The sequence below is a fragment of the Necator americanus genome, chromosome II (genome assembly GCF_031761385.1).
Source record: "Necator americanus strain Aroian chromosome II, whole genome shotgun sequence".
Taxonomy (NCBI): Eukaryota; Metazoa; Nematoda; class Chromadorea; order Rhabditida; family Ancylostomatidae; genus Necator; species Necator americanus.
The window spans coordinates 2,727,592-2,751,970 of record NC_087372.1 but is presented as its reverse complement, the minus strand read 5'-3'; the positions used below and the strand labels follow the sequence as shown (position 1 = coordinate 2,751,970).

At 38.4% G+C, this 24,379-nt stretch overlaps 5 protein-coding genes across 6 annotated transcripts; 2 read left to right on the top strand and 3 right to left on the bottom strand.

Moving 5' to 3' along the window:
- Positions 1-272: 272 nt before the first annotated feature.
- RB195_016696 (uncharacterized protein) lies at positions 273-3,323 on the bottom strand (the record flags this gene model as incomplete). 2 transcript variants are annotated; one of them, XM_064183340.1, is made up of 12 exons in its annotated part: positions 273-306; positions 493-596; positions 669-700; positions 801-855; positions 914-969; positions 1,037-1,073; positions 1,607-1,672; positions 1,905-2,001; positions 2,062-2,162; positions 2,625-2,702; positions 3,156-3,249; positions 3,307-3,323. In XM_064183340.1, 12 exons carry the CDS (start codon positions 3,321-3,323, stop codon positions 273-275), a joined length of 771 nt encoding a protein of 256 aa, XP_064039220.1. The 2 variants fall into 2 exon arrangements, with proteins under 2 accessions (XP_064039220.1, XP_064039221.1); XM_064183339.1 differs by lacking the exon at positions 273-306 and having other exon boundaries at positions 496-596; positions 669-855.
- A 1,364-nt stretch (positions 3,324-4,687) lies between these two features.
- On the top strand, positions 4,688-5,037 carry RB195_016695 (uncharacterized protein; the record flags this gene model as incomplete). The annotated part of the gene is made up of 3 exons (XM_064183338.1): positions 4,688-4,727; positions 4,795-4,872; positions 4,949-5,037. The coding sequence occupies 3 exons, from the start codon at positions 4,688-4,690 to the stop codon at positions 5,035-5,037; spliced, it is 207 nt and encodes a 68-aa protein (XP_064039219.1).
- On the top strand, positions 4,970-5,283 carry RB195_016694 (uncharacterized protein; the record flags this gene model as incomplete). Its single annotated transcript, XM_064183337.1, has 2 exons — positions 4,970-5,091; positions 5,160-5,283. The coding sequence occupies 2 exons, from the start codon at positions 4,970-4,972 to the stop codon at positions 5,281-5,283; spliced, it is 246 nt and encodes an 81-aa protein (XP_064039218.1).
- An 8,837-nt stretch (positions 5,284-14,120) lies between these two features.
- Positions 14,121-14,429, bottom strand: RB195_016693 (uncharacterized protein; the record flags this gene model as incomplete). Its single annotated transcript, XM_064183336.1, has 1 exon — positions 14,121-14,429. One exon carries the CDS (start codon positions 14,427-14,429, stop codon positions 14,121-14,123), a length of 309 nt encoding a protein of 102 aa, XP_064039217.1.
- Positions 14,430-16,796: 2,367 nt separating this feature from the next.
- RB195_016692 (uncharacterized protein) lies at positions 16,797-22,591 on the bottom strand (the record flags this gene model as incomplete). The annotated part of the gene is made up of 2 exons (XM_064183335.1): positions 16,797-16,945; positions 22,408-22,591. 2 exons carry the CDS (start codon positions 22,589-22,591, stop codon positions 16,797-16,799), a joined length of 333 nt encoding a protein of 110 aa, XP_064039216.1.
- Positions 22,592-24,379: the final 1,788 nt, after the last annotated feature.

The window sequence follows — 24,379 nt, the reverse complement described above, 5'->3', positions numbered from 1 at the left end:
CCCAGCGCCGTCGTCGTCGTTGACGTCCTCATTCCCGACGAATGACCGCAACTGACCAATCACCGACGAGCAACAGCAGGTCCCAGGCGCAAAAAAACTTAATGATATCTTCCACAGGTTATTGCTAACTTATTTTTCCCTTTCTATCTAGTTTTATAGTACGGTAGAATCAAATTCGACAAAGACAAATTTTAATGAAAGCATGCGAAACCTTTATAGATATACGAACAGCCTTCATTACAAGAAAACTATAACTATTCAATAAACGACGGTCATGCTTGAATTCCCACTTCAACGAGGATTTGGCTGAAAAAAATATACACATCAGAAGGAGTAAACGTAATCAACAGACCACTATTGAAGACTTTCTCACATGAGTAACTGCAGAAATAAAATTCTAAAAAAAGAAAGGTGGGCATCTTCACAAGCCGTTTTTTTTTACAAACAACCAGTAGGAGATATTTGGCTGCCCAATAGCAAACTTCATTTTACCTGTTACTGTCCCGCCGATGGAGCACCGCTAAGCGACTGCTGTTCTCCGGAACCTTTTCCTTTTTTCGGCGTACGTCCTCTTCGCGGAGACGCTGATAATCTCCCTGCAGTTGTAGGTGGTGGCCGAGCGGGAACAGGTAGTGATGGTTGGCTTCTTACACTCGGTTGCATCATACCTGAGGCGCGTCGCGGTGATACGACTTTTGCTCTCAATTGCCAAACGGATGGCGGCTGTGCGGGCGGTGGTTTAGACGGGGACGGTTCGACGGCAGTTCTTAGCGCCGGAGACGCAGTCAAATCCTGCGTACTAGCCACAGGAAGTGACTTATTCTCTTCTTTTGGCGCAACCGATGTGACCGTAACCTCAAAGAAAAAAAGTTGCAGCGAATGGAGAAGGAAAGAAAAGACTGAAAGAGATCACCGTTTCAGTAGTTGTTGTTGTGACTGTTGTACCAGGTTGAGGAGGCGTTGCTGGCGCTGGAAATGGCTGGCTCTATCCCGATTAACTTACGGCGCTACATTAATTAGCGTCTATGTAACTCACGTAGCACTGCAGGTGCCGGCACAACCACAACCGTATCCTGTAACAGGAAAAGTTATGACCAAGAAAAGAAATTCAGGGATTGCGTGGGGATGTTCACGTATGGTCGATGAGCGCTCCTTTTATTAACGAACACATAACGAACTGCTGTAGACCGGAATCAAAAATCTATCTGACGCCAACTGAGTTCTTCAGCAATGACAGTGCTCGTTCGATGATAAAATCGCATTTTACATTGTCACCTAGACGTACAAATTTCCAAACTTTTATCCATTTCTTTTTATTTCTCGTCTAAGTCGTAAATCTAATGGTGCTGTCCAGAGTGGACACTCTACATTTTTTAAGACGACGTTGACTGTTTCCCCTCTGAAGCGTACTCCCTGGAAGTGCTGTTTGATGCGCTGGCCAATAGTAGCGCGGTTATGCTCCGCCCCTTAGTATTCTGTCGCTGTTCTGCTGCAAAGCCGATTGCCCGACGTGGGACGCTCGATGATTTTGGATCAGTGAGAATTGTTAAACGCACATGTCTTGCAAGACGAACTAGCCAAGAAAAAATCATCACGTTCTGCTCACCTTCTTGTATCCACTATATGGTGGCGGTGGGCAAACAGCAACATTCGTGACCGCAGGTTTTGGTTTCTGGAAAAATTTCCATATTCACTATTGAACTACGTATACTTTATATTGAACTTCGTCATCGTTTGCGATAATCACAAATACTGGCGATCACGATTCCGCATCTGATAAGTAGCGGTCATGGATACGACAAGCGATCGATCCATCGATCGAGCCACCGTAGTAATCAATAGTTGTCAAGAATGTGATCACTACCACAAATATTGCTCAAGTAAAATGTTGGCAACATCACCACCTTTTTTTCCTTCTCCGCTTTTTCTTTGTCAGGCCGTTTCACATCAAGTTCAAGCGTGATTTTCTTCGACGGGAAATGACGATTAGAATTATGTCGGCTGCAAATTGCGTACTCACTCAAACACTCGGAGAAAAAGAAAAACTCGTCCTTATCTCACCAATCATCTCTTGGCTCTTCCTTATCGGACTTTTTGTCCTTTTTCTTCTCATCTTCATCCTTTGGCTGAATCACCACAGCTGTTGGCAGCGGAGTTGGTGGCTGTAATTCGAGAAAAGTTTCAGTCTCTCAGTTGAACGACAACGAATTTTTGCTACGTCTGAATACAACAGCAGCTTTGAGACCATAGGAAAGAAAAAAAGTAACCTGATCAACGTCTTTAAGAAACTGAAAACCTTTGAAAAGTCCATTCAAGACTTGGATCTAACCGCTATTAACACTTGGACTTGGATCTAACAGCCGGTTTGGGTAAAATTGAGAGAATTGGACCAATTTCCTTCAGAAAACCCTCAAACCCTCATCCACAGCGATTCGGAAGGACTACCGGCCACCTTAGGCTTGATTAGGTCCTTCGCGTGACTTATCCCTGCACATTCTCGTTCTGCTCTTTTCTTGTTGCTGGATTTTCTATTGTTTATTTGTATCCCTTCCTTGCTTTTTTTACTCTAGGCACCCATTGAACGTAATAAATAAATTAATTAATCAATAAATAAAAACGCTTGCCGTTCTCGCTTTGCTCGGAGCACAAATCATCTCAAGAATATACAGAACAACCATAAGTAGTGCAAGCAGAAGGGTAATCTGAAAAAAATCTATCAATACGTATCATTCACGTGAGTATCCATCTCTATGTGAGTGATCGGGTTAACGAGACGAGTTTGCATGATAATGGCTGTTGTCGAGCGAGATATGGTAGGCGGGCGGTCGCGTTGCGGTCAGTATAAAGTGATCACCGTTAACGACACCAATAGCCGTACACAGCGCGAGTGAAGAGAGTGAGATATCGACCTGTCTCTCTCTCTTCAAGCAAACTTCACCTGCTCTGATCTACTGTTGCCAACGAAGCCGATACTCAAGCCCCTATCCAGGATGCTGCAGCAAGCGCAAGCGGTTACGCAAAAATTCAAACACGCAGGAATCTGGTTGCGAAAATCATAGCACCGTCTCATTATCTTTCGGTCCCATAGTAGCATTTCAAAGAATGCAATTCTACGTTCCGCAAAAAAAGAACTGAAATTCTATCCACGTTCCTACCGTAGTTAATACGGACAATGTTCCAACTTGGTCTTGCATCTCATTTATACGATTTTGAATATTGCTTTCCGACATTTGGGTAACGCCCTGTTCACTGAAAATAGTTCAGGATGGTAATGCGATATCATTTCACCAGAGGTCTAAAGCTTACCTCAAAGCTTCTGCCATTGTGATACTTAAAGAAGAGAAGACAACCGCTGCTTACTTGGTGAAACAAATGAAAACTGACATACACCAAGGTTAGATGTTGTTTTGAGGAGAAATATCAATGTTATTAATACTAGCATACACAGTAAATAATTTCTAAGAAGTCAGCGATGATCGTGCGGTAGTGCTGCGGACGAGAAACATGTAGTTGTGTGACCTCTCAGCGGCGCTCATATTTCTCTAACTCACTTTTTTCTCTTAGCAACTTTAGCTCGCATGTCAGAGATACTCTAAGACTAAAGCTTAGGCCTTAGGGCCCCAATTGATTTAACTATTTACTTCGAGAAATAAAAGCGCCCCTGAGTGCCCTTCCGCCAACTACATTTTACCCGTTCTGGACTAGTCCAGGTTCCACATAGGCTACATGGGCGGTTGCAGCCTAGTCAGTCAGTCAGAGGTATCGCTGTGACTGCATTTCGAATCCGCCTTAGTGTCAGCCAAACCTTTCATCCCTCCGGGGTCGATAAGTCAGACTATCAGCCGTGTCTGGAATGATAAAATCACGGATTTGATGTGTCGGCTAACCCCTGGAAAGTCAACGTACAGGCTAGTTATGCATTCATTAAACCTCAAACTATTCTGAATTAAAATGAACGCGGTTGCACTTCCTAAGCGGGTTGATTGACGCCAGACCTTTATCCTCTATCCTTTATAGACTTTGGAGTTTAGATTACGAGTATGAGAGCGACCCCCCCCCCTCCCTCCCTTCCCCCCAAATCTCCCTAATCGTCATGAAAAGCGGCGTGGGAACGGAATTGACGCCTCCGACATACGTTAGAACGCGCCACCTGTGCACACTGCGGCTCTCTCAACAGCCGCTTCGTTGATTTTACTTAAAGGCATCACCCCACGAATTTGAGGTGTAGCGGATTTCAGGTGGAGTATTCGTATATGGGATCGTAGATTATTGAGAGAAGGGTGATTCCGTTCATTTCTTCCTAATTGGCGTAAAAAACGGCCCGGAAGATACGGCTTCGAGCGTTCCGGCGCGCTATTTTCTACGGCGAGTTTGATTGGAGCGCGCCAGACGTGTGCACACGCCGCATCTTCCGGGCCGTTTTTAACGGCAATTAGGAAGAAATGGACGGAATCACCCGTCTCTCCATAATCTACGATCCCGCATACGAATACTTCACCTGAAATCCGTACCATATCAAATTCCTGGGATGATGCCTTTGAACGGTCACAGATCTTCGCTTCCTCAAGGGCACGAGTACAGATTCCACAAAGTGCAATTTTCCTGAGTCTGAATCCTGATCGTGCCATTTTTCTTACGATTCTATATAACTTGACTCGGAAACGACCGCTCATAGTTAGGTGAGTTGATGGATTTTTGTGTAGACAGAGGCAACGTGTTTAATTTCGGTGGCATAGGGTTCAGTGATATCCACTCTCCCGGTAGGATTCAGTCGAATCTTCTCGCTTTCTTTAGTAGGCAGAGCTCAGGAGGAACTTCCCGGGGAGTCGGTATTCCGTTTCGAGGAAGGAGCTGTAGGAGAAGAAAAAAACGGTGAGCATGAAGAAATGATCTGGAGAAAAAAAACATTTTACATTTTCAAATCTGAAACTTCAATGAAAAATTCCAGATTCAACAGCAGAAACTCAACATGAGAACCGTTCTTTTACTGATGTTCTGTGTCGCCGTCTGTGTATCTTATGCACCAAGGGAATATGATTGTTATGCACCAAAACATCTACCTGGAATACGTTGTATGGCAAGAATGCTAAGGTTTCCAGAAAACAGTTCTGAAGAGTTATTGTGATTCGGAGTGAAGTGCAAAAATCTCCTTGCTTTAGATTCGCTTACAACCCACAAAAGAACGACTGTGAACCATTTCACTACGGTGGATGTCGTCCATCGAAAAATAATTTTAGAACTATGGAACATTGTCGTAGATCGTGCCTCTTGAAGTATAAATGATTACTGTTGCCAAATCGATACATTATTGTAAGATGCATGTTTAAAGAGTAAAAATAAAGCTCTGTTTCAGTTTTTTTTTTCGAAAAAGAACCACACATCTCGTAGTTTGTAATTCGGCTACATTTAACGATGGAACTGTCGTTTCGAAAGCCTATTATATGAGTTCGGAGCGGTTCTTAGTGATGAAATCCATGCAAAGCATGTGGTCCCACGAAACCTGGTTCTGATACAAAAAAAATTAGGGTCATTCGAGAACCCGCCTGATTTTTAGTCGATTTTTATTATTGTTCTTGAATAGAGGACTGAGGACACGAGGGCCATAAGAGGGAATTTAGATCCATTTCGTTGTTTCTATCTGTACGACTAGATTGTACCAGATATACTGTGTTCTCCTCCGATGGTGTATTGGTTGAAACCTCTAAAACTGATCAAAGCACTTTTGTTGCATGCATTTCTTGGAGCAAGAAGAAAATAATGAAAAGATGAGGAAAGGAAGAAGGAAAAGAAAGAAAAGAAAAGGAAGAAGAAAGAAGGAAAAAGCTCAAATTGCACGCGTAGAGGATACAGCCAAAGTCTTTCCGACACTTTTTTTTTGCTGTAAATCTAGAAACAGGTTATTTCTGGGCAGCTACCATATCCAACAATCTTCGTAATCAATCAGCTGCTGACGCTCTTCCACTCCTATTCGGTGCAAGACGAAGCGCGTATCCCTAACCTCACTCACGTGACACGTTGTTAGGTGTCTCGTGAGGAAATTTGATCGGCGATGCCGTTTCCCACGCCGTTTATTATGACTATTGTGGGGGGGATTGAGCGAGGTCACTCTCATACTCATGATCTCCAGCCCTAACCTTGTTTTTTTGAGATCTGATTGAGGTCCTCCATATCGACATTTTCGTAGTATTCTGGAATCTTGTGTCAGGAAGTATAGCTGCGCAGCACCATAAACAGATAAAAGGAGCTACTACTGAAAGTTTTTAAAGTAATTCATTTAAATTATTTATTTATTTATTTATTTAAATTTGAAGCACAGAAAAGCACAGATTATCTTTCACCAAGTTTTTCCGTTAGTTTTTTTATTTTCAAGCTTTTTTTTTTGGATTTTCTATGTAGAAACGCTGCGATCCTCTATAGCAGTATTGATCGATGGTTCAGAAAAATCATGTGGTCCCCTTAAAAAGTGATGCTTTCATTTAAACTTTATTTCATATTACTAAGACAAGTCGTCTGGGAATTCCAAAATAAAATTCTTAGTGGTCGTTTATCTAAACTTCAGGATATTTCTATGGAACCATCGATGTACGACTGAGGTAGAAAACGTGTTGGAAAAAGCTGTGAACCCCGAGTTCTGAGGGAACAATGAATATAGTCATTAGGAAATCTAACGCTTTATTTCAATACCTATAATAAACAGAAGCTAGACTAATTTTTTTGAAAAAAAAATTGTACAGTAGACATACTGCTGTTTTCATGTCAGTTGAACTTATAACCAGAGTCATCTCAACAGCTAATGTAACCTATCCAGCACCTTTGTTACAATTCATGGAAGGAATCCAGCCTTGTTGGTTTACAAGGATTTGGTTTAGCTACCCTCTTTGAGCCTTAGTTCTTTAGTAAATCAGCTCTGCTTTATTTAAATGCATTATATTCATGTTTAAGAGAAACTCGATTATAAATGTGCAAGGTGAAAGCATTACAAAGGTCATTAAAAATCCCAATCAAGTATAAATGCTTGGGATGCTGGTTTTGAGGACTCCGTTCGGATTTAGAATCCCTTTCGACATGTTTTACACTAGAAATTCGTTCCTGCAACTGCCTATAGGACTTTTCCGGTACATTTACTTAATATAACTGCTCTACTAAGGCCACACTGTACCGGTTCTCCCTTGAAAGGCATCACCCCACGAATCTGAGGTGGTACGGATTTCAGGTGGAGTATTCGTGTATGGGATCGTAGATTATGCAGAGAAGGGTGATCCCGTCCATTTCTTCCTAATTGCCGTTAAAAAAATGGCCCGGGAGATACGGCTTCGAGCGATCCGTCGCGCTATTTTCTACAACGAGTTCGATTGGAGCGCGCCAACCGCGCCAACCACCTCAGATTCGTGGGGTGATGGCTTTAAACCCGAATACAAAAATCATTACGCTCAACTTCAATTTGATTTGATTGGTACAGCCATAAATTCCCTTTCGTTTGATCAGTATTCATGACTTCTCCGATCGCTCTGGACTCATCAATTATCGATCGATAAAAATCGCAAGCTATAACAAGCACTTAGTGCAGGTCTAATTGCTAGATGTACAACCTTCTCCCTTTTCTTTCATTTCTGGAATCGCTTAAATTCTTTGATGACGGGAGAAGTGAAGAATTAGGAGATGACAAAAGAACGGAAATCACATTATGAAAGTGCTAATCGTTCCACCACTACAGTAATATGACGGGGGAAAAAACATGCAACCATTTGATTTGATCTAATATCATTCCGTAAAACATTCCGCAACTATAACTTTTTGAGCGGATGGAATGGCTACGACGTCGTTAACATAATTTTTATGGCTGAAGTCACATTTCTGACATTAATTGTGGTTTCGCGAATCGCTTTTTTCCCCTCCGCTTAGTATAAACGATGTTTGCTATCGCTATCATTTGTTTTAAGAATCATTGACCTGAAATTTTTCCTTAATAATCGCATTTCAGCACTTCGTGGTGATCATTTAGATCACTTAATTTCTTTTATTCTTATACGTCGAATCAAATCAGCTTTCCGATTGTGATTGGTAATCCGAAGGGACAAAAAACTTCGGGAAATGAGTGAGTCACGGGTGTCTCGCGGCCTCGTCAAAACTCAATTAATATAAGAAAAACGCAAGATATTGATTTGGACTTTTGTTCAGGTTCTGCCTTTGTTGCAAAAAAAGGAAGGATCCGAAAATTGGAGCATGTAATTGACAACATTCTTCTTGCCTAAGACTGGAAAAATTCTAAGAAAAAGGGGGAATTGGAAATATTCTAGAAAAAAAAACATTTTCTTTTGAAGAAATCAGACTCACTTGAATTGAACTTGAATTGAACTCACTGGGAGCACTGGGAGCGAAAATAATGCAACATAACATTTATTTCCCAAATAGACTGATCCGAGAAGGACTGGAATTTTCTTCCTTGGAGGTACTATTCGAAAAATTCGTGCAAAAAATAGGATTTTCTCTTACGAGACGGATCTGCAAAAAAAAATTGCATATCTCAAAATATCCTTGGTAAGGCAAAGGTATTAGTAAACTTTAGAATGCATCTGAATAAAACCTATGTAGACAAAATGTGCATCTTACATTTTTTACCGAAAAATGTAGAGTTGGAAACAAGTCAAGTACTAGTCGAATTACTGGAAATAAAAAAAAAGTGAAAAATATGAAGTGAGAAAAGATATACTATCTATTTTACGGTATCAATCCGCTTCAGATCAGCCAACGCATTGATTTCAATTCAGAATCGTTAACGAGGTTAACGTACGCTTGTCCGGTCTATACAATTCATTGCGGGTGCCAACTAATGTGTCGCGTCAGTGTATTTCCCCTCAAAGACAGGTCTGGTACCAATTTATTGACTTAGGAGGGACAGACTTGGTTGGCATTAGGGCGGTTTCGAACCATTGATTGATCGTGCAATCACAGCCGGAATTCTTGGTGACTGCGCTACAACAGCTCTATTATTAATAACTTATTTTACGGAAAATTCCAGAAAATCCCTGTGACGCATCCTTGAGGAAGGGAATGGGGCACGTGCTAGGCATCAGACTGCTACCTAAGAGTACCAATAGAGGTACGGCTACGGCCCTTATTGAGTCATGGACCGTAAATATGTTCCTTTGTGAAAGTACTATTGCAGATAATAGCCCTATCGAGTCAAGGTAAGCAATGTCCACTGTACGAGTGACGCTTTGTTCGGGAAGAAAAAACTAGTTCCCCAAAAAGGTTGAAAATAGGACAAGGTGTGCACTAATGGAGAGGTGGGAGAGGTGCGTAAGTTCCTTTTTTCGCTACATGATCTCAACTTGCTTTCCGTAAACAATTTCCAAAAACTATGCACGCCTTTAAGTTGAAAATATTTGTTCACCCAGAAAAAATATTTATTACTTATTTATCATTAGGGGCGGGTGTGGCGCAGTCGGTTAGAGGTCCGTAGTGTAGCCACACTGTCGATGGTTCGAAGCCGCCCTAGTCTAGCCGACCAAACCTTTCATCCCTCATAGGCCAGTTACACGCTCGTAAACCTCAACGATTACGAATTACAGTAAAGCGCGTCTGCGCGTCCCAAGTGGAATAATGCGCCAATAACCTCATCCTTTATCCTTTTCCTTTAGTACTTATTCTTATATTTGTCGTAACTGTAATATTATTCTAATATTTACTATATTTCTGATCCCAATTTCTTCGTAACGATGAAAGCTGGCTTATTTCCTTGTTATGCTGATTGAAAAAGAGGGAAAATTTTCAACACTTTGATAACATCGAAATTTTAACGCTTTTCTAATTTTAATTTCTTAATTTTTTTTAAATTTTAACGCTGCAACCTCGTTGGATTTGATTGCTGGAAAAGGAAAATTAAAAAGAAAACTACTGGTAATAATAAACAGATTTATTTGTCAACGTTTCTCGGATTTTTTTTTTGTTTTTCCTTTTTTTTCGGCACTAGGGAACTGACGGGAAAATTCTCGAAACTCTGCATAGATGTTGAAAAAAAAACATATTCGAGAATTTGGAGCACAGATAAGTCACATTTTAGCCCGTTGACGAAAAAACCACACTCAATCTTGGATCACCCCACTTGGAAGAAATATTTATTACTTATTTATCATTAATATTTATTACAATGATTAGTACTTATTAGTGGCGGGTGTGGCGCAGTCGGTTAGAGGTCTGTTGTAGCGACACAGTCGATGGTTCGAAACCGCTCTAGTGCCAACCAAATCTTTCACTCCTAGCTTTAACTGAGTCCCCTTTCAGTGTTGATTTTACTCAAACAGATCTTCTTCCAAGCGCTACAGTATCCAATAGGAATTTAGTTCCGCTTAAGGAAAGCATCATCTTGTTAAGGAACGTTCATTCATCCACAAACATTAGCCACATCTACTGGTTTCCAGTAACAACGATCTGCGGAGCCTCTGCAGGAGGCAACCAGCCGGTGGTAACTGGTTACCCGACAAAAACCGAGAACGCCTTCGATTCTCCCGCCATGGATTTGATAAGCCTAAAGCTGGAACAGACGCTTATATCGTATCCCAGTTGCTTAGATCTTCAATCCGGTGCGGTTAATCATCCAGCACTGTTTCTATCCATTTTTACTGCATCATTCGTGAGAAAAAGCAACATTGCTGATTCATTTTCGATGTAAAAAGTCTAGGTCCGTATAAAAAGGGTGGAACTGGATCCATGGCTGGCGGGCCGAGGGCGGGCCTATCAGAATTTGACTCAAACTCTGATAAACTCCACCTCCTCGAATGGATGCATTCCTTTTTAACTGCACCCTTAGTCCCTTACCGTATTCCTAGCTGAAAAACAACCTAACAAAGAAACAAACAATGCTCAAATTTTCACTCCATACTTCCTCTGTTTCCTCCTTTCCTCTAGCGGGATTTTAATTCTTGTATTCGTCACAACATCATACATTCTAATCAATTTCATCATTAGCCTTTGATTTTATTTTTTGGATTTTATTTTTTGGATGCATTGAAACTGTGAATTTCAACTGTGCTCCTCATCCAAAATTCGCTTCGTATCCTTTTTAGGAGACAAAGAAAACGTCTTACAGTTAAAAGCACGATTTTTTTTTTGCTGAAAAAATTATTTCGAAGGATTTCTTCGAATACTCTTACGTTTCTTACCTCGAAGAATATTCCAGGCTCAGCCACTTCCACTTTTCATTTTCATAACGTCCTTCCGGATGGGTTTTTATTCTATTTCCAGGCATTCGAACGGATAGCAAGGAATTTAAAAATTCCTGCAGAACCTGAAAAACCTTCACTTTATCCCTTTCCTTCATGTTCAGATATTTAGCTCGACTAACAGTAAATAAAAACGATGTTTAATCAAACTCTGTAAAATCCCGTATAGAGAATAAATCCATTAATAATTAATTTTTGCTTCAATATAATTCTGACAAAACTTGCTATTTCTCATACTTTTCATACAGCTTCATACTAAAAAATCGCTGTTGATGCAGGAAAAATAATGAGAACTGAAAAAATAGAATTTTCCCATATAAGTGAAGATAAGATCCTGTATGGAAACATTTATTATAGAAGCGTACACTAACAGAATCATAAATTTTAGGAGCTTTAACTAAAATTGAAGCAGATAAAAGCCGGAAACCTCCTGGAAAAAATAGTGAGATTTTTTCAGCTTCTTGTAACTTTTGTACAGAATTAATCTTAATTAACCTTAATTAGAAAAAAATTAACAGAATCTGAAAAGAAGTTGAAGGACAGTTATGCAAGAGTAACCCAGATCATGCAGGATTATCGATTCTGATCTCTCAGATTCAGATTACTCTGATTCACTGAAAAAAAAAACCTCAAAGACAAAAAAAAATATTTTTGCTCTGTGAAGCTTTGGGCGAAAATCACAGTTGGTCCAGAATCGTTCCTTAACTCTTTTCACACCTTTGGGTGTTTTCTAACAAACAGATAAATAAATAAATACCCGAATCCAAGAACTGGACTTGCACTCACAGTACAAAAATTTGCAGTTGGAGTGTTTTTACGTGAAATTGCTACCGTTTTCAGCATTTTCTTGTCTGTTCCCATCGCCAATTATATTCTCTGCCATTTTTCCATGAAATGTCATTGAACTGTCCGACTTTTCCAGAGTTTCAACAATTCTCATAGCCGCAATTGCTGAGCAATTATTGTCGTTGTGTATGGGAAAGGCACAAATTTATACTTTTAAAAAAATTCCTGAAATTATCAGGTCATCAGGATAGTTTTGAAGAAGAATTTGGATAAATGTTTTATATAAGCCAGCCACTTAGAGATTTCTAAACCCATCAATGCAGCGATTTGATGAAAAACATTTATTTTAATAAAGAGACTGCGTTGAGATGAATTTGGTAGCAAAAAAATCTTTAAAAGCGAACAATTGCTTCAAATTCTTTGTATTTACTTTGCATATCCTTTAATTTTTCTTATTCCACTTTGAAAGTATCACGAATGCAATAAATTTACATTCCCACGAAAAAAAAATGGGATTTTGCTCGATCAAAAAAGAATCACATTCAAAACAGTCAAAATCTCAAAATTTGCCCATCCCATCCGAAGAACGCGGTCATTTATGTTGGAGCGCCTGGATATCGACTAAAAAATGGAAAAACTAGGGAAATGATGATGCCTTAATATGAATATTTCTATAGCATATAGCTTTCTGGCTCGATTACACTAAGTTTTCCAACTAGTTCAACCTTCAAACCTTAAAATTTGGGATTCAAAGGTTGAGGAGTGTCCTATTATTATGATAAAATCAAGGATGAAGTACTTTTATTCTTTTCAACACTGTGAAGAATTGCATTATCCGGAATTTCCTCCTGTATAAACCAGAGACTAAGTCAGTGATGCTACTCTTAACCTGGAGAGAGAAAACCAGTGTAAGAAAATTTCATTAAAAAAGAGGGAGAGAGGAATAGGGAGGAGGAGAGAGAGGAGGCAAAGAGGGAGAGAAGGATAGGGAAGGAAACAAAGAGAGAAATCCTATGATTCAATAAATTTCCCCCCCCCCCCCCAAAAAAAAAAAAAATTAGTTCAACTCTTTAACATCCTAATTGAGGGACCTTAGGTCCGAAAAACATGAGCAAGATGAGATTCCGCTCCCGGAAAGATTCAGAACTCTGCTAGCGATGAGTGCCAGTTGTTATTGAAAGGTCAAATAAATTCAATCACTTTCCCTGATATTCGAACATTTCCATGAAATTTTCCATAGAGAAAGCTTTTTTAAAAAAAGGGTTATCGAAAAAGTGTTCATAGCAGATCAATGAACGAAAAAAAAACTTTAATAAAAAGGCAATCACGCGCTCATATCCAAGAAAATAAATCCGAAAAAAAAATCCGCCTTGGCTATCATATCCCGAGCAGGCAGTCTTTTTTCCCTTTTTTTTCACATTTTTTTCACTTCAGGAGTTAACAAGGGATTCCTTTAGGCGTTACGTATATGTTCTGATCCAACCCTCCTAAGCCAATTTGCGCAGAGAATTCTATAATTTACAGACAATTTGTGGATCGCTTCAAATCCAGTTTTCTAACTGAGCTCTTAGAAACAACGTTACGTTTTCTCAGAACCATAATTCTGTGAAGTTGCATCTTTTTCTCTTTGTATAATCGTTTTCTCAAAATCTATGGTGGATTCTGAAGCTCTCAGAAAGAAAAATTTACATAAATATCGTTTCAAGTGCCTTTAATTCTGAAAATTTTTGCTCAAACGTTGCTTCATGAGCTGGTGGTGGGTCTCCCGGGATTGCCTGGATCCAAGCAGCTAAGCTGCTCCGTAAATGCACGTAAATCTCGCGTGTTACGTGTTGCGGACGGTACGGTCTTAGCGCATCGACGTCGGTTTGTTCGTTAGGTCGAGTCGACTTTTAGTGTTCGTCACAATGGGGGGGGGGGGGATGGGACGCGATGAGCATTAGAGAAAAAAAGCGCATCACTTTCACTACGAACGAATTAAAGCACATAAAATGTGCCTCTCCTTTTTTTCCTCCTCAAAACCTCAAAACTGAGACGTTCGAGGAGAAAAACTCGGCGCATAGAACTCGCCGTACTCATATCAAAACTCGTCCTTTCGCCAATCATTCGTTGTTACTCAACGTTGTTCAGCGAATCGTTCAGCGCATACGCAAGCGGGAGCGCAGTTACGCTGCCGCTGCCGCTGCTGCTGCTGATGGAACCGGTCGGTAACCGGCTTCGACAACGTTCGTAACGTTCACGTTCTCGGTTTCGTTCTCGGATCTCGGTTGATGAGCGCCGGGTTTTACTGGTTTTGAGGGTTTTAAGGGTTTTTAAGGCAAAATCATCCATGTTAGGGGGTTTTCGGAGAAATTCTTCTTCCTTCCTTGAATTAGCCACTGGTGAGACTTTGATCACCTTGGATTTCCTTGAGGTTTTCATGGATTCTCTCGTAGATTTCAGCAAATTTCAAAAGCTCCGCAACAGGGTTGGGCATCGGCGCGTAACGCATGAAAATGTGTGTTGTCCGTGGAATATTCGCGTTGGAAATATGGGAAAGAGAGAGGAAACGTCTTTTAGAACTCAAATTTGGCTAATTAAACCTTTGTTTTCGAATCAGAAAAACAAACAAAAAAGGTAAACAAGAGATAGAGGTCCCATCTCCTTCCAGATGGAGGAATATCCTTCCATGAACAAAAACAATGCAGTTTATGTACACGCTTCTTTTTCTAAGCATTTTTTATCGGTTTAGGGAAAATTTCGCTTACTTTTTACACAAGGCCGAAATCCTCCATATAAACGTTTCAAAAGTGAATCAAATTTAAGGAAAAGCGATGCAAAATTCAATTTTAGAGGTACAAAATGAGAACAATGAGAGATCACTGTGGGAGTAAGTTGAAATCCCCAAAGTGCCGCAAAAATAGAGACCATTTTCTCAGAAAGTTAGCGATTGTTACACTAGCTACTGATTACTAATTACTAATAATACTAATAGTTAATATAATATAATATTAATTAAAATAAAAATTAATAATTTTCTCAAGTATGTGATGTTGTTATTTTTGCTGTGATGTGTTTTAAATTTACGCGACGGTGCTAATTTCTTACCTTAAAATTTTCAATTAGGTCATGTTCCATTTCTCCGCCGTTCGTTTGACTCGCAAGGAAAACAAAATTCCTAACAACGTTGAATAATTCACTGAATATTAGATTGAATCATAAACAACTTCCGGCCAGCTACCAATTGTTATTGTTTACAAGCACGCAATCGGTTACCCAAACAAGCAATTTTGCTATTGCCACGCAAGCACGACTTCGATTAATCCTTAGACAGCGGTCTAGTGTTAACCACGCTACGTTTAATTTTTTTTGTTCACCTTAAAAATTAAAAATCTAAGCCTAGTGCTTTAGTGCTGCGGCTCAAAAAAATATGCAGTGTGTATGGTAAAGGGATGACAACCGATCGGGCTGTTAGAAATTGCTCCGTCAAATTCCGTTCTGGAATTGTGGCCTTGGAAAGGCGAACCCGGAGGATATTTTAACGATATTTTAAAGTTGATTTTGGAAGAAAATCCACGTCAAACCACAAGGAAGTTAGCAAAGAAGCTCAGTGTTGCCAAATTATAATAAATTTATGGAACAGGCAGAAATTGGACATTGTTATGAACACAAGTGCTTCATCGTACATCGTAATGCTATAAAAAATAATAAATAAACAAATAAATAAATGAATAAATAAAGTTATTAAATAATAAATAGAACAAAATAAAAACTGAATAAATAAAATAAATAAAAATAAAATAAAAAAGGTCCGCTGTAGCCAGTCACACGGTAAAGGGTTCGAAACCGCCCTAATGCAAACCAAGCCTTTCATCCCTCTGGGGTCGATAAATTAGTACCATATCTCCCTGGAAGGATAAAATCACTGACTAGACCTTCGGGAAGTCATTGTATAGGCTAGGTGCGGGTTCCAAATCCTCAACGATGACGAATTGCTGTAAAAACCGTCGACTTTTTCTAATTATTATTATTATTATTATTATTATTATTATTATTATTATTATCACTATTATTATTATTATTATCACTATTATTATTACTATTATCACTCCTATTATTATTACTATTATTATTACCATTATTATTATTATTATTATTTTTATTTTTATTTCTGATATTTATATACATATATATTTGTATATATTTGTTACTTCACATTATTATCATTCTTCCAGTCAGAAAAATAATGGGCAAAGTAATAAAAAAGTAATCAACAAATCAATAAAAGGAAGATAACTAAGAATAGTTTATGTAAGAAAAAAAAAACAAGAATAGAGTAGAATAGAATAACAAACAATAGTTTGAATAAAACCAAAATAAAGAAACAATGTGAAGGTTGGCGGGAAAAATTAGAAAATTCGACGAATAAAACCCTTAAATCGTTTTTAGAACTAATGATAGTGCGCTTTATAGGAAACATACTTAATCAATAGTGAATATAAAACTAAAGTGACTATGCGATATTTTTATTTATTATTATTTTTAAATTGATATTGGAAAAATGTGTCTCGAAAATCCTCGAACTGCAACTTCTACGTTCTCTCAAAAATCACAAAAATTTTTTCTCAGTTTCAGCGATAGTCTACATTCTCAAAAAAAAATAAAAGAAAATTAAATCAAATCAGAAACTGAGAAAAAATATGCTAGATTGGAATCTATTTTTTCTCTGATGGTTTTTCCATGTTTTCCGACGTTTCCAGTACATAAATCAAATCGTACCGCCTACCGTTCCACACAAGAATCATCTAATCATCGCACGATCTTCTGTTCGTCGTCATCGTCGTCGTCGTCGAATGACACGGTGGTGGTGTCGGAGCGGTGCATAACTCGTTCACCCTCATTTTCCGACTCCGATTCTTCCGTTCCTTTTTTTTCTCCAGCAGATCGTAGACTTTCAACTAGATTATCGGATTCTGATAGGATCTACGGTGGTGTCGGCTGGATTGCTTGCCGTGGCCTGTCTCCTCCGGGGCTAGCGAGGGGAATTCCCTGCGTATGAGCGGCGATCGCTTAGGATTTTCCAGTGTCTTCCTTTTCAGTGCTTGATTTCTTTTCCTTTTTTTTAATTTCATGATATCCTTCAGCTAAAATCCAACTTGAATCCATTTTTTCACCGTGAATTTTGCATTTCATTAAACGAATGTTTAATTTAATTCAACCCTCATAAATTCGCGATTTATTTCACGCGATTTTTTTTCCATTACATTACAATAAAAGAATAAAGGACAATATGTCGTTAATCATTCCGCTTCGCGTGCGCCACCACGTTCACTTCAATTCCGAATCGTTAGAGGTTTACGACCGCTTAACTAGCCTGTACAATGGTTTCGGATGGGTGGGTGGGGCGCGGGGCTAACTAATGTGTTACGTCGGCGTTTTTATCCTCGCGGACACAAATCTGGTACCAATTATATCCAGACCGCGAAGGAATGAAAGGCCTGGTTAGCACTAGGGCGGTTACGAACCATTCATCGGACCGTGCTGCAGCCATTGCCAGTGGAACCACTTACCGACTATTCCTTATAACTGAATTTCAGAGGAATGTTTAAAAGCGTTTTGTTTTTCTCATTTTGGTACAAAATTTGAAATAAAAAAGCGGTGTTTTAGAAGTTTCTAAAAGCTTCCGCAGTAACGCTGGAAAACTTTCTTGTTTGTTGCAGAAAAAAATGTTTTTTTTTTCGAAGTTCTGGTTTGTCTTTTATAAGTGTTTTTTTTTTATTTGATCATTCCTTCAAAAATGAAAAAGATTGAAAGATCGAAAACACGATAATTTCCATCAAAAAGTAGTTAGAGATCATAGATCCATCCAGACTCAGCTTTGAGTAAGCAACTACCGGAAGTGTTCTAGTCCCTTACGCGCGTCTAAGACCCTTTATCCTTAACATATCCATGAAAGTTAGAAATTTGTAAGTCTTTATTTGATTTCATGCTAATTTCAGTTTTCTTGCTACTATTTTGCAAAAAAGGGAAAGTACGGGCGCCCTGGTGGATGCGCGTATTCCTGTAAACAAAAGTATATGTATACATATTCGATATAGGTAACAAAAGCCATTTCATTGAAGCTCTCCTTTTCCGGATTTTTCTCTCAAACTATTTCCGCAAGATGAAAAAGATGAAATTAACAATTTCTCAAACAATTTCCGCGAGAAGAAATAGATTCCAATCTCGATTTAATTTTCTTTTAATCTTTTTTTTGAAAGGCTGAAAGAGAAAAAATTTCGAAAAAGAAAGCAACAACGACAGCGAAAAACCTCCAAATAAACAAACGCAACGAAAAACCAAACAACCCCAATATAATATTTTCCATATTTTACCTTATTTTTAGCCAGCCAGAAATAAACAACAGCAATCCAGGAGTCCAGGAGCAGGACAGGAACGACTCATAAGGAACCAAAATGAACCTTAAAAGAATTAAATGAAAATCAACAAAGCCCGGCCAGCCAGGAGAAAGGCAGGACAGCATTAAAAAGATCAAAACCAAAAAAAGCAAAACGAGATAATAAAAAAGGGAAGGCACACACGAAGCAACCGCGAACCGCAGCAATCGCGCAACACACCGAACACAATAGGTGTGGAAAACAACACGCATACAACAAAACCCCTTAATTATTTCAACAATCAGCGCAGACCATTAAGAAAGGAACGGATCACCCGGAAACCAATTTCCGTCCCCCATACATTTCTCATATATTTCCCATATTTTCAGTTTGCCCACTATTTGCCTCAATACTTGCGTTTCCCATCTTATAAAGACCTCTCCTAAGAAATCTCATAACACTCGAAAGTGACGTCATCGTGGATAAACGAATCCATGAACCGGATGTGAGTCCACGATGTACACAAGGAAACAAAGTGATGTAAATAGCTTGAGATTTTTTTGGGTGGTCACTACCAAACACTATTGATTATTACTGATTATTACTGAATTACTGCATTATTGATTTAATGCGTGAAAGAGCTGTGATATCCTCCAATCATATAAAATCAATTCACATAAAAATAGAGGATAGCAGTAGGATAAAAAAAACAAGGAAAAGGGAGGAAAAGGAAAATAAGATAAAAAAAAAAAGAGGCGGAGAAGGAAAAGGGGGGAAAAAAACAGAAAACGAGAAGAAGGGGGGGGAAAGGGGAGGGGACAAGTGAGTAATTTTTTTAAAAAAATTTCCAAAATTTTTACGCTGAAAGTTTCTTCAATTTTAAATTTAAGTTTTTTTTCGAATATTATTGAATCGTCAGTTATGCATTTTGTGACGGAAACTCAAAATTTTAGCTTTTTTTCTTCTCCTAAAGCCTATACCTACCCTTCATAGACGATTTTTTCTTTCTACATGACTACTTGTCCTCCAATTTTCATGTGTCCATGTAAAATTATCCGTGGAAATGTGTTGTAATTGAGTTGTTCTCGCCATTTGTCATATCCATTTCCCCTCAAAAAAATTATAACTTTTCACTCACTCGTCAATCGTACGTACTGTTGTTCAAACTGGACATCCTTAAAAGCTTTTCACACGATTTCGTATTCGATACGCCTACGAGAGAGGGCCGGATGTCCGTGAGGTCGAACAGGCAGGTTCCCTCCGCTGCTTTTTCCTATTCTCGAATGGACTACATAACCATTAATTTTATCTCTGCTGTAATTATTGTTATTATTTAGATTATCACAAAAAAATTAAAGTTTGTTAAGCTTGACTTTGAAATTCCTTCGTGGTTTTTTTTCGGGGGGTAAAACAACATTGAGACTTCACCATAACATCTAAAAACTGTGAACAAACATTGTTTTTCGCTTTTGACGTCCTTATTCATTTAAACTAACGTAGAAGAAAAAAAAAGTTGAAGGAATTCTTTCGGAAGTGGCGCTGTGATTCCCCTTCTCTTTTCTTTCTAATTTTTTTTTTCCTGAAAACGCTTCGCTCCAGAAAAAAATCTTGAAGAAGAATGAGAATTGAAACTTACATAGCTCTACAACAATGGAGAGAACAAAACAATCAACGACGCTGGTAATAAGTTAATTATTTGTAAATAATGAGTTCAAGGGTTAAAAATAATTTAAGTACAGCGTTTAATTTCTGATCTTTTACAATTAAGCTACTTTTGCAACTTAATCTTTTACAATTTAACCTAATTAAATTTTGATAATCTTACTCGATTCTAGGTTTAAGGTGGAATAATAGTCGATAGCGTAATAATAATAATGGAATAAATAATTAAAAATAAATGAAACAATAATAAAATAAATAACTGTAGTAATTTAATTCGTCCTGACAGAAACGTTATGACCATCTTAACCGTGTTGATCCCACTTAATGCCACAAGTAAAAATTAAAGTTAGGAATCATTCTCTGCTTCTTTTTCCTGAAGGAGAAGTGTAATCCACAGGGAGATGTTCATCACAAAAAATCTCAGATGTCAGAACTAAGAAAATCGATAAGCAACTATATTTTTTGCATTTTTTTTCGTGGAAAAAAGGATTTCTGTGTTTTTTTATTAGTGCGTCTGCGAGTAGTAGCTTAGTATGGGACCTTTATTAGTCATAGACAGAAGTATGACGAGGTCCCAGAGGCATAGGAACGCACATTTGAATTAAAAGGAGTTCTGTTGATTTTTTTATTAGACTCGAACCACTTTTCTCCTTCATCATTTTGGTTTTGGAGATAAATACAGAAATCGATACAGAAATCCTTATTTCAGTCTGCTTTCCGGACAATACAGAAATTTTCTCCCTCATCCTCACGTGGTACCTGTGTGGAGGTCAGATTCTTTACAGGTTCCTCACAGCTGCTAATATGTAGTTATTATTGCTACGCCCACACAAAGCTCATCAAAGCTGGTCTACTATAAGCAGCGATTATAATTATTGCTCCCTCTTTCTCTTAAGTTAAGAAAAATCAGAAGAAATGATGATGCAAGGCTTTCTATACTATTTACTTATTTTTTAATCGAAAATATGAAGTGTGAATTTTTAAAGAATTTTATTTTTTTAGATTTTTAAAGAAGAAAGAACGCTTTAAAGTTTTGAATAATTCAAGAAATAGAAAAAAAAGCCGAAAATAGCAATAAAGAGGAATTCGATGCAACCGAATTGTTAGTGGAATTATTTTATTTCGAACATTAGTAAGTTCCGTCTTCTCTCAATAATCCACCCTCATCCCTGTCCACAACTTCATCCTTGTCTTTTTTTTCTCATTTTTATCACTTTTTTTTTGGACAAAAATCGATTTGTGAGCGCTAGATCGGTCTAGCTCAATAGTCTACAAAGAGACTCAGAATTTACTGTGTATTCACTTCGCGATGTAAACAATCAACAACGACAAAACAAGCAAAAAAATCACCTAAGATCATTTCTTTTTTGTTACAAATGTTCGGTTTCGCATTTTAATCGTTACAAATTGCTTTCTTTTACCTCTTCGAGATCATTCACACGAGAAACTTACATATCCTGAAAAAAATAAATTGTAAATAAATTAAATAAATTTTTGATAAATTAGAACCAGAATTGGATAAATTAGAACCACCGTATCCTCTAACCTTCCAAAATACCTTTACGACATTTCACGACTTGTTTCTGTCGCTAAGATCTACAATTTAAGCTAATCCTTCCATTCAATTGAAATTTTTCTTGCATCCTAGCAAAGAGAGTAGATTTGTTATCCGCGGTTCTTCCGCAGCCTATCTGAAGCGAGATCACACAGTACTTGGTAGTGGTGTGATTTTCTAACTCTTTGTTCTATTCCCATTCTCTTCATTTTCTTTTCACTCGGTACAAAATTGAGTAAAGAAAAAAAGGAAAGAAAAGAATAAAGAAAGAAGGGAATAAAGAGATATAAATAAATAAATAAATAAAATAGAAAGGAAATAAAAGACTAGGAAAAAATTTATAAAAATTTATTTAAAAAAAACAATTTATAAAACTGGAAAAATATCGACTTGAGCTGAGTATTGAATATTTCGATGTATTCCATTCAAAATGGAGTCACGTTCATCTACCGTATCCCCTGAGGATGCTATCTTTAAGCTTTGAGCAGAACATAGACGTATTGTCATATCAGAATATCCGTAATAGCGGCGGCACTTTATCATCCGGCGGCCTCATCCATCCACATTCCTCATCATCCCTCTTATATCTAAGCACACACCTATAGCACATTATTATTCCACATCAAGCAACCAACCAGTTCCTCAGCGATCAGCTGAACATAAAACCCTTTTCCCGATTCTCGGCGTGTGTGTGTGTGTGCGCGTGCGCCGTGCCTCTCCTCGATGCCGTGCCTCTCCTCGACGAATCGGTCGCGGCGGTGGCGGGCCGTTTTCGAGCGCGATTCTCGTTCCGGCCGCGCGCGTCGTCCACACTTTTTCCTCTAACCACATTCCTCAATGCCAAGTATAACTCGCTTCGGTCCATTTATATCCAACCAACCAACCAACAAACAGTATACCTTGTCCGCGAGAGCTACTCCGCCGTAAACGTGCTCCTCTTCATCGAAGGAGTAAGCCGGTTCCACCACCACCGCCACCTCCAGAACCACCACCACCTCCACCACAACCATAGTCTCGCAACAGCTTACCACACTTCTATATAAGCAGACCAAAATAAATTGTTTTTCATTCTACGCTCGATCAAGTGCTGCGCTTCTTCCGCCACATCTGAGTCCGGGCTACTTTTTATTTAGGCTATTATTATTATTATTATTATTTTTATTATTTTTTATTGACCAATTATTTTATTATTATTTATTTATTTAATTTTTATTTTTCAAGCCATTTTCTTTTCTCCGTCAAAATTCCATAAACCCTACACTCCACCTCAAGATCAAGATCCTACTGTATCCACAAAAAAATGTATGGACATTTTGATTTCAAATTGAACTCCTTTGGGGGAAAAAAAATTCCATTTGATGGATACGACACAACGTCAACTCTTGCAAAAAACTCATCAAACAATCTCGGCCCGTTTGAAGTTTTACCCGCCAAGGATACGCTTGTGGATCGGGGATAAAACGAGTATCACACTTGACGCTTCAGCGCGTTTCTTCTTTCCTCTTTTTTTTTCGTTCAGTTAAGGATTAGCACTTAAAGTTATCGTCCTTAGTCTGAGGGAACAAAATTCTTTTCACCTCACTAATTAGTGGGTTAGATTTTTTTTCCCCTTCACGGGTACAGAACTAGTTTGATCAGTGTTAAATATCTGTAATCGCATAGAAAGCTAATTTCACCATGATCCGATGCATTAAAAGTAATTAAAAGTTTAAAATGTTCACAATCTCATTAAAGTGCACGATGCATCACACGAAAAGACCAGTTTTCCGGGGGGAATTTGAAAAATTCATTAAAATATATAGTTTTTTTTTAATTCAATCTGTTAGCATTTATTCTTCTACATACACCTTTTGAATTAATTCTTCGCAAAATTCCCCATTATTCCGACTAAAAAATATCCAAATTGCTGAGAGGATGCTCTCCTAATCGAGCATTTGGATATTTTTGAATTTTTTTTAAATAACGTTCAGTTTTTTTAATAATTTTTAAACAAGGAACTAAATAAACCTTTTCAACAGGTCGCTATCCAACGCTATTGAGGCAGCAGTGCAGCTGCCGCTTCTTTTACCTCTTCGTCCTTATTTTAGATTTCAAATTTTAATATTCTAATTATTTAAATATTGTTATTATTATTTAATTATTACTTAAATTTTATCCTAGCAAAACTTTCCTCTAGGGGAAATTTTTGAGAAGTAATGTTATAAGGTAGATCAAGACTTTTTATCCTTGAAATTTAAGGAGGATAGTATCGTTCAATCGGAACTCTCTCATTTCATGTCAATGATGATTGTTCTGGGGACGGGTACTGTACAATTTTTTTCTTACCATGCCTGACCAAAAAAGGTCCCGACGCTCGAAGTAAGACATGCTATCACACTCCACCTCCCCCTTCGAAAGAGAGGACCTTTTTAAGGACATATTCGTCTTCCTTCGGATCCTGAGTTAGATGGATGTGGATTTCGAAGAAATCATTGTAAAAATCGTTGGTGATCTTCCTTATCCGCCTCTCGAGGACATGACGTTCCTTCAACACCTCTCCTTGTTAAGTTTCGAGGAGTGGTCGTATTCATTTAACGATTGGCGAAGTCTCGACGAGCTGATCCTCTTCTGAGATCCGCGGTCTTGATTTACCGCTTCTCTGCGAAGCTTCGCGAACTCCACGCTCGGTTCATGGTCGCGGTGGCTGCGGTCGGTGCGGTTCCACATTAATCCTTGATGGTTTTCAAAGCATCTTCTGCTCTCATTTTCCAGGCGATCATACAAGGAAACGACCGTATTCTTTGTCGGATGTTTTATGT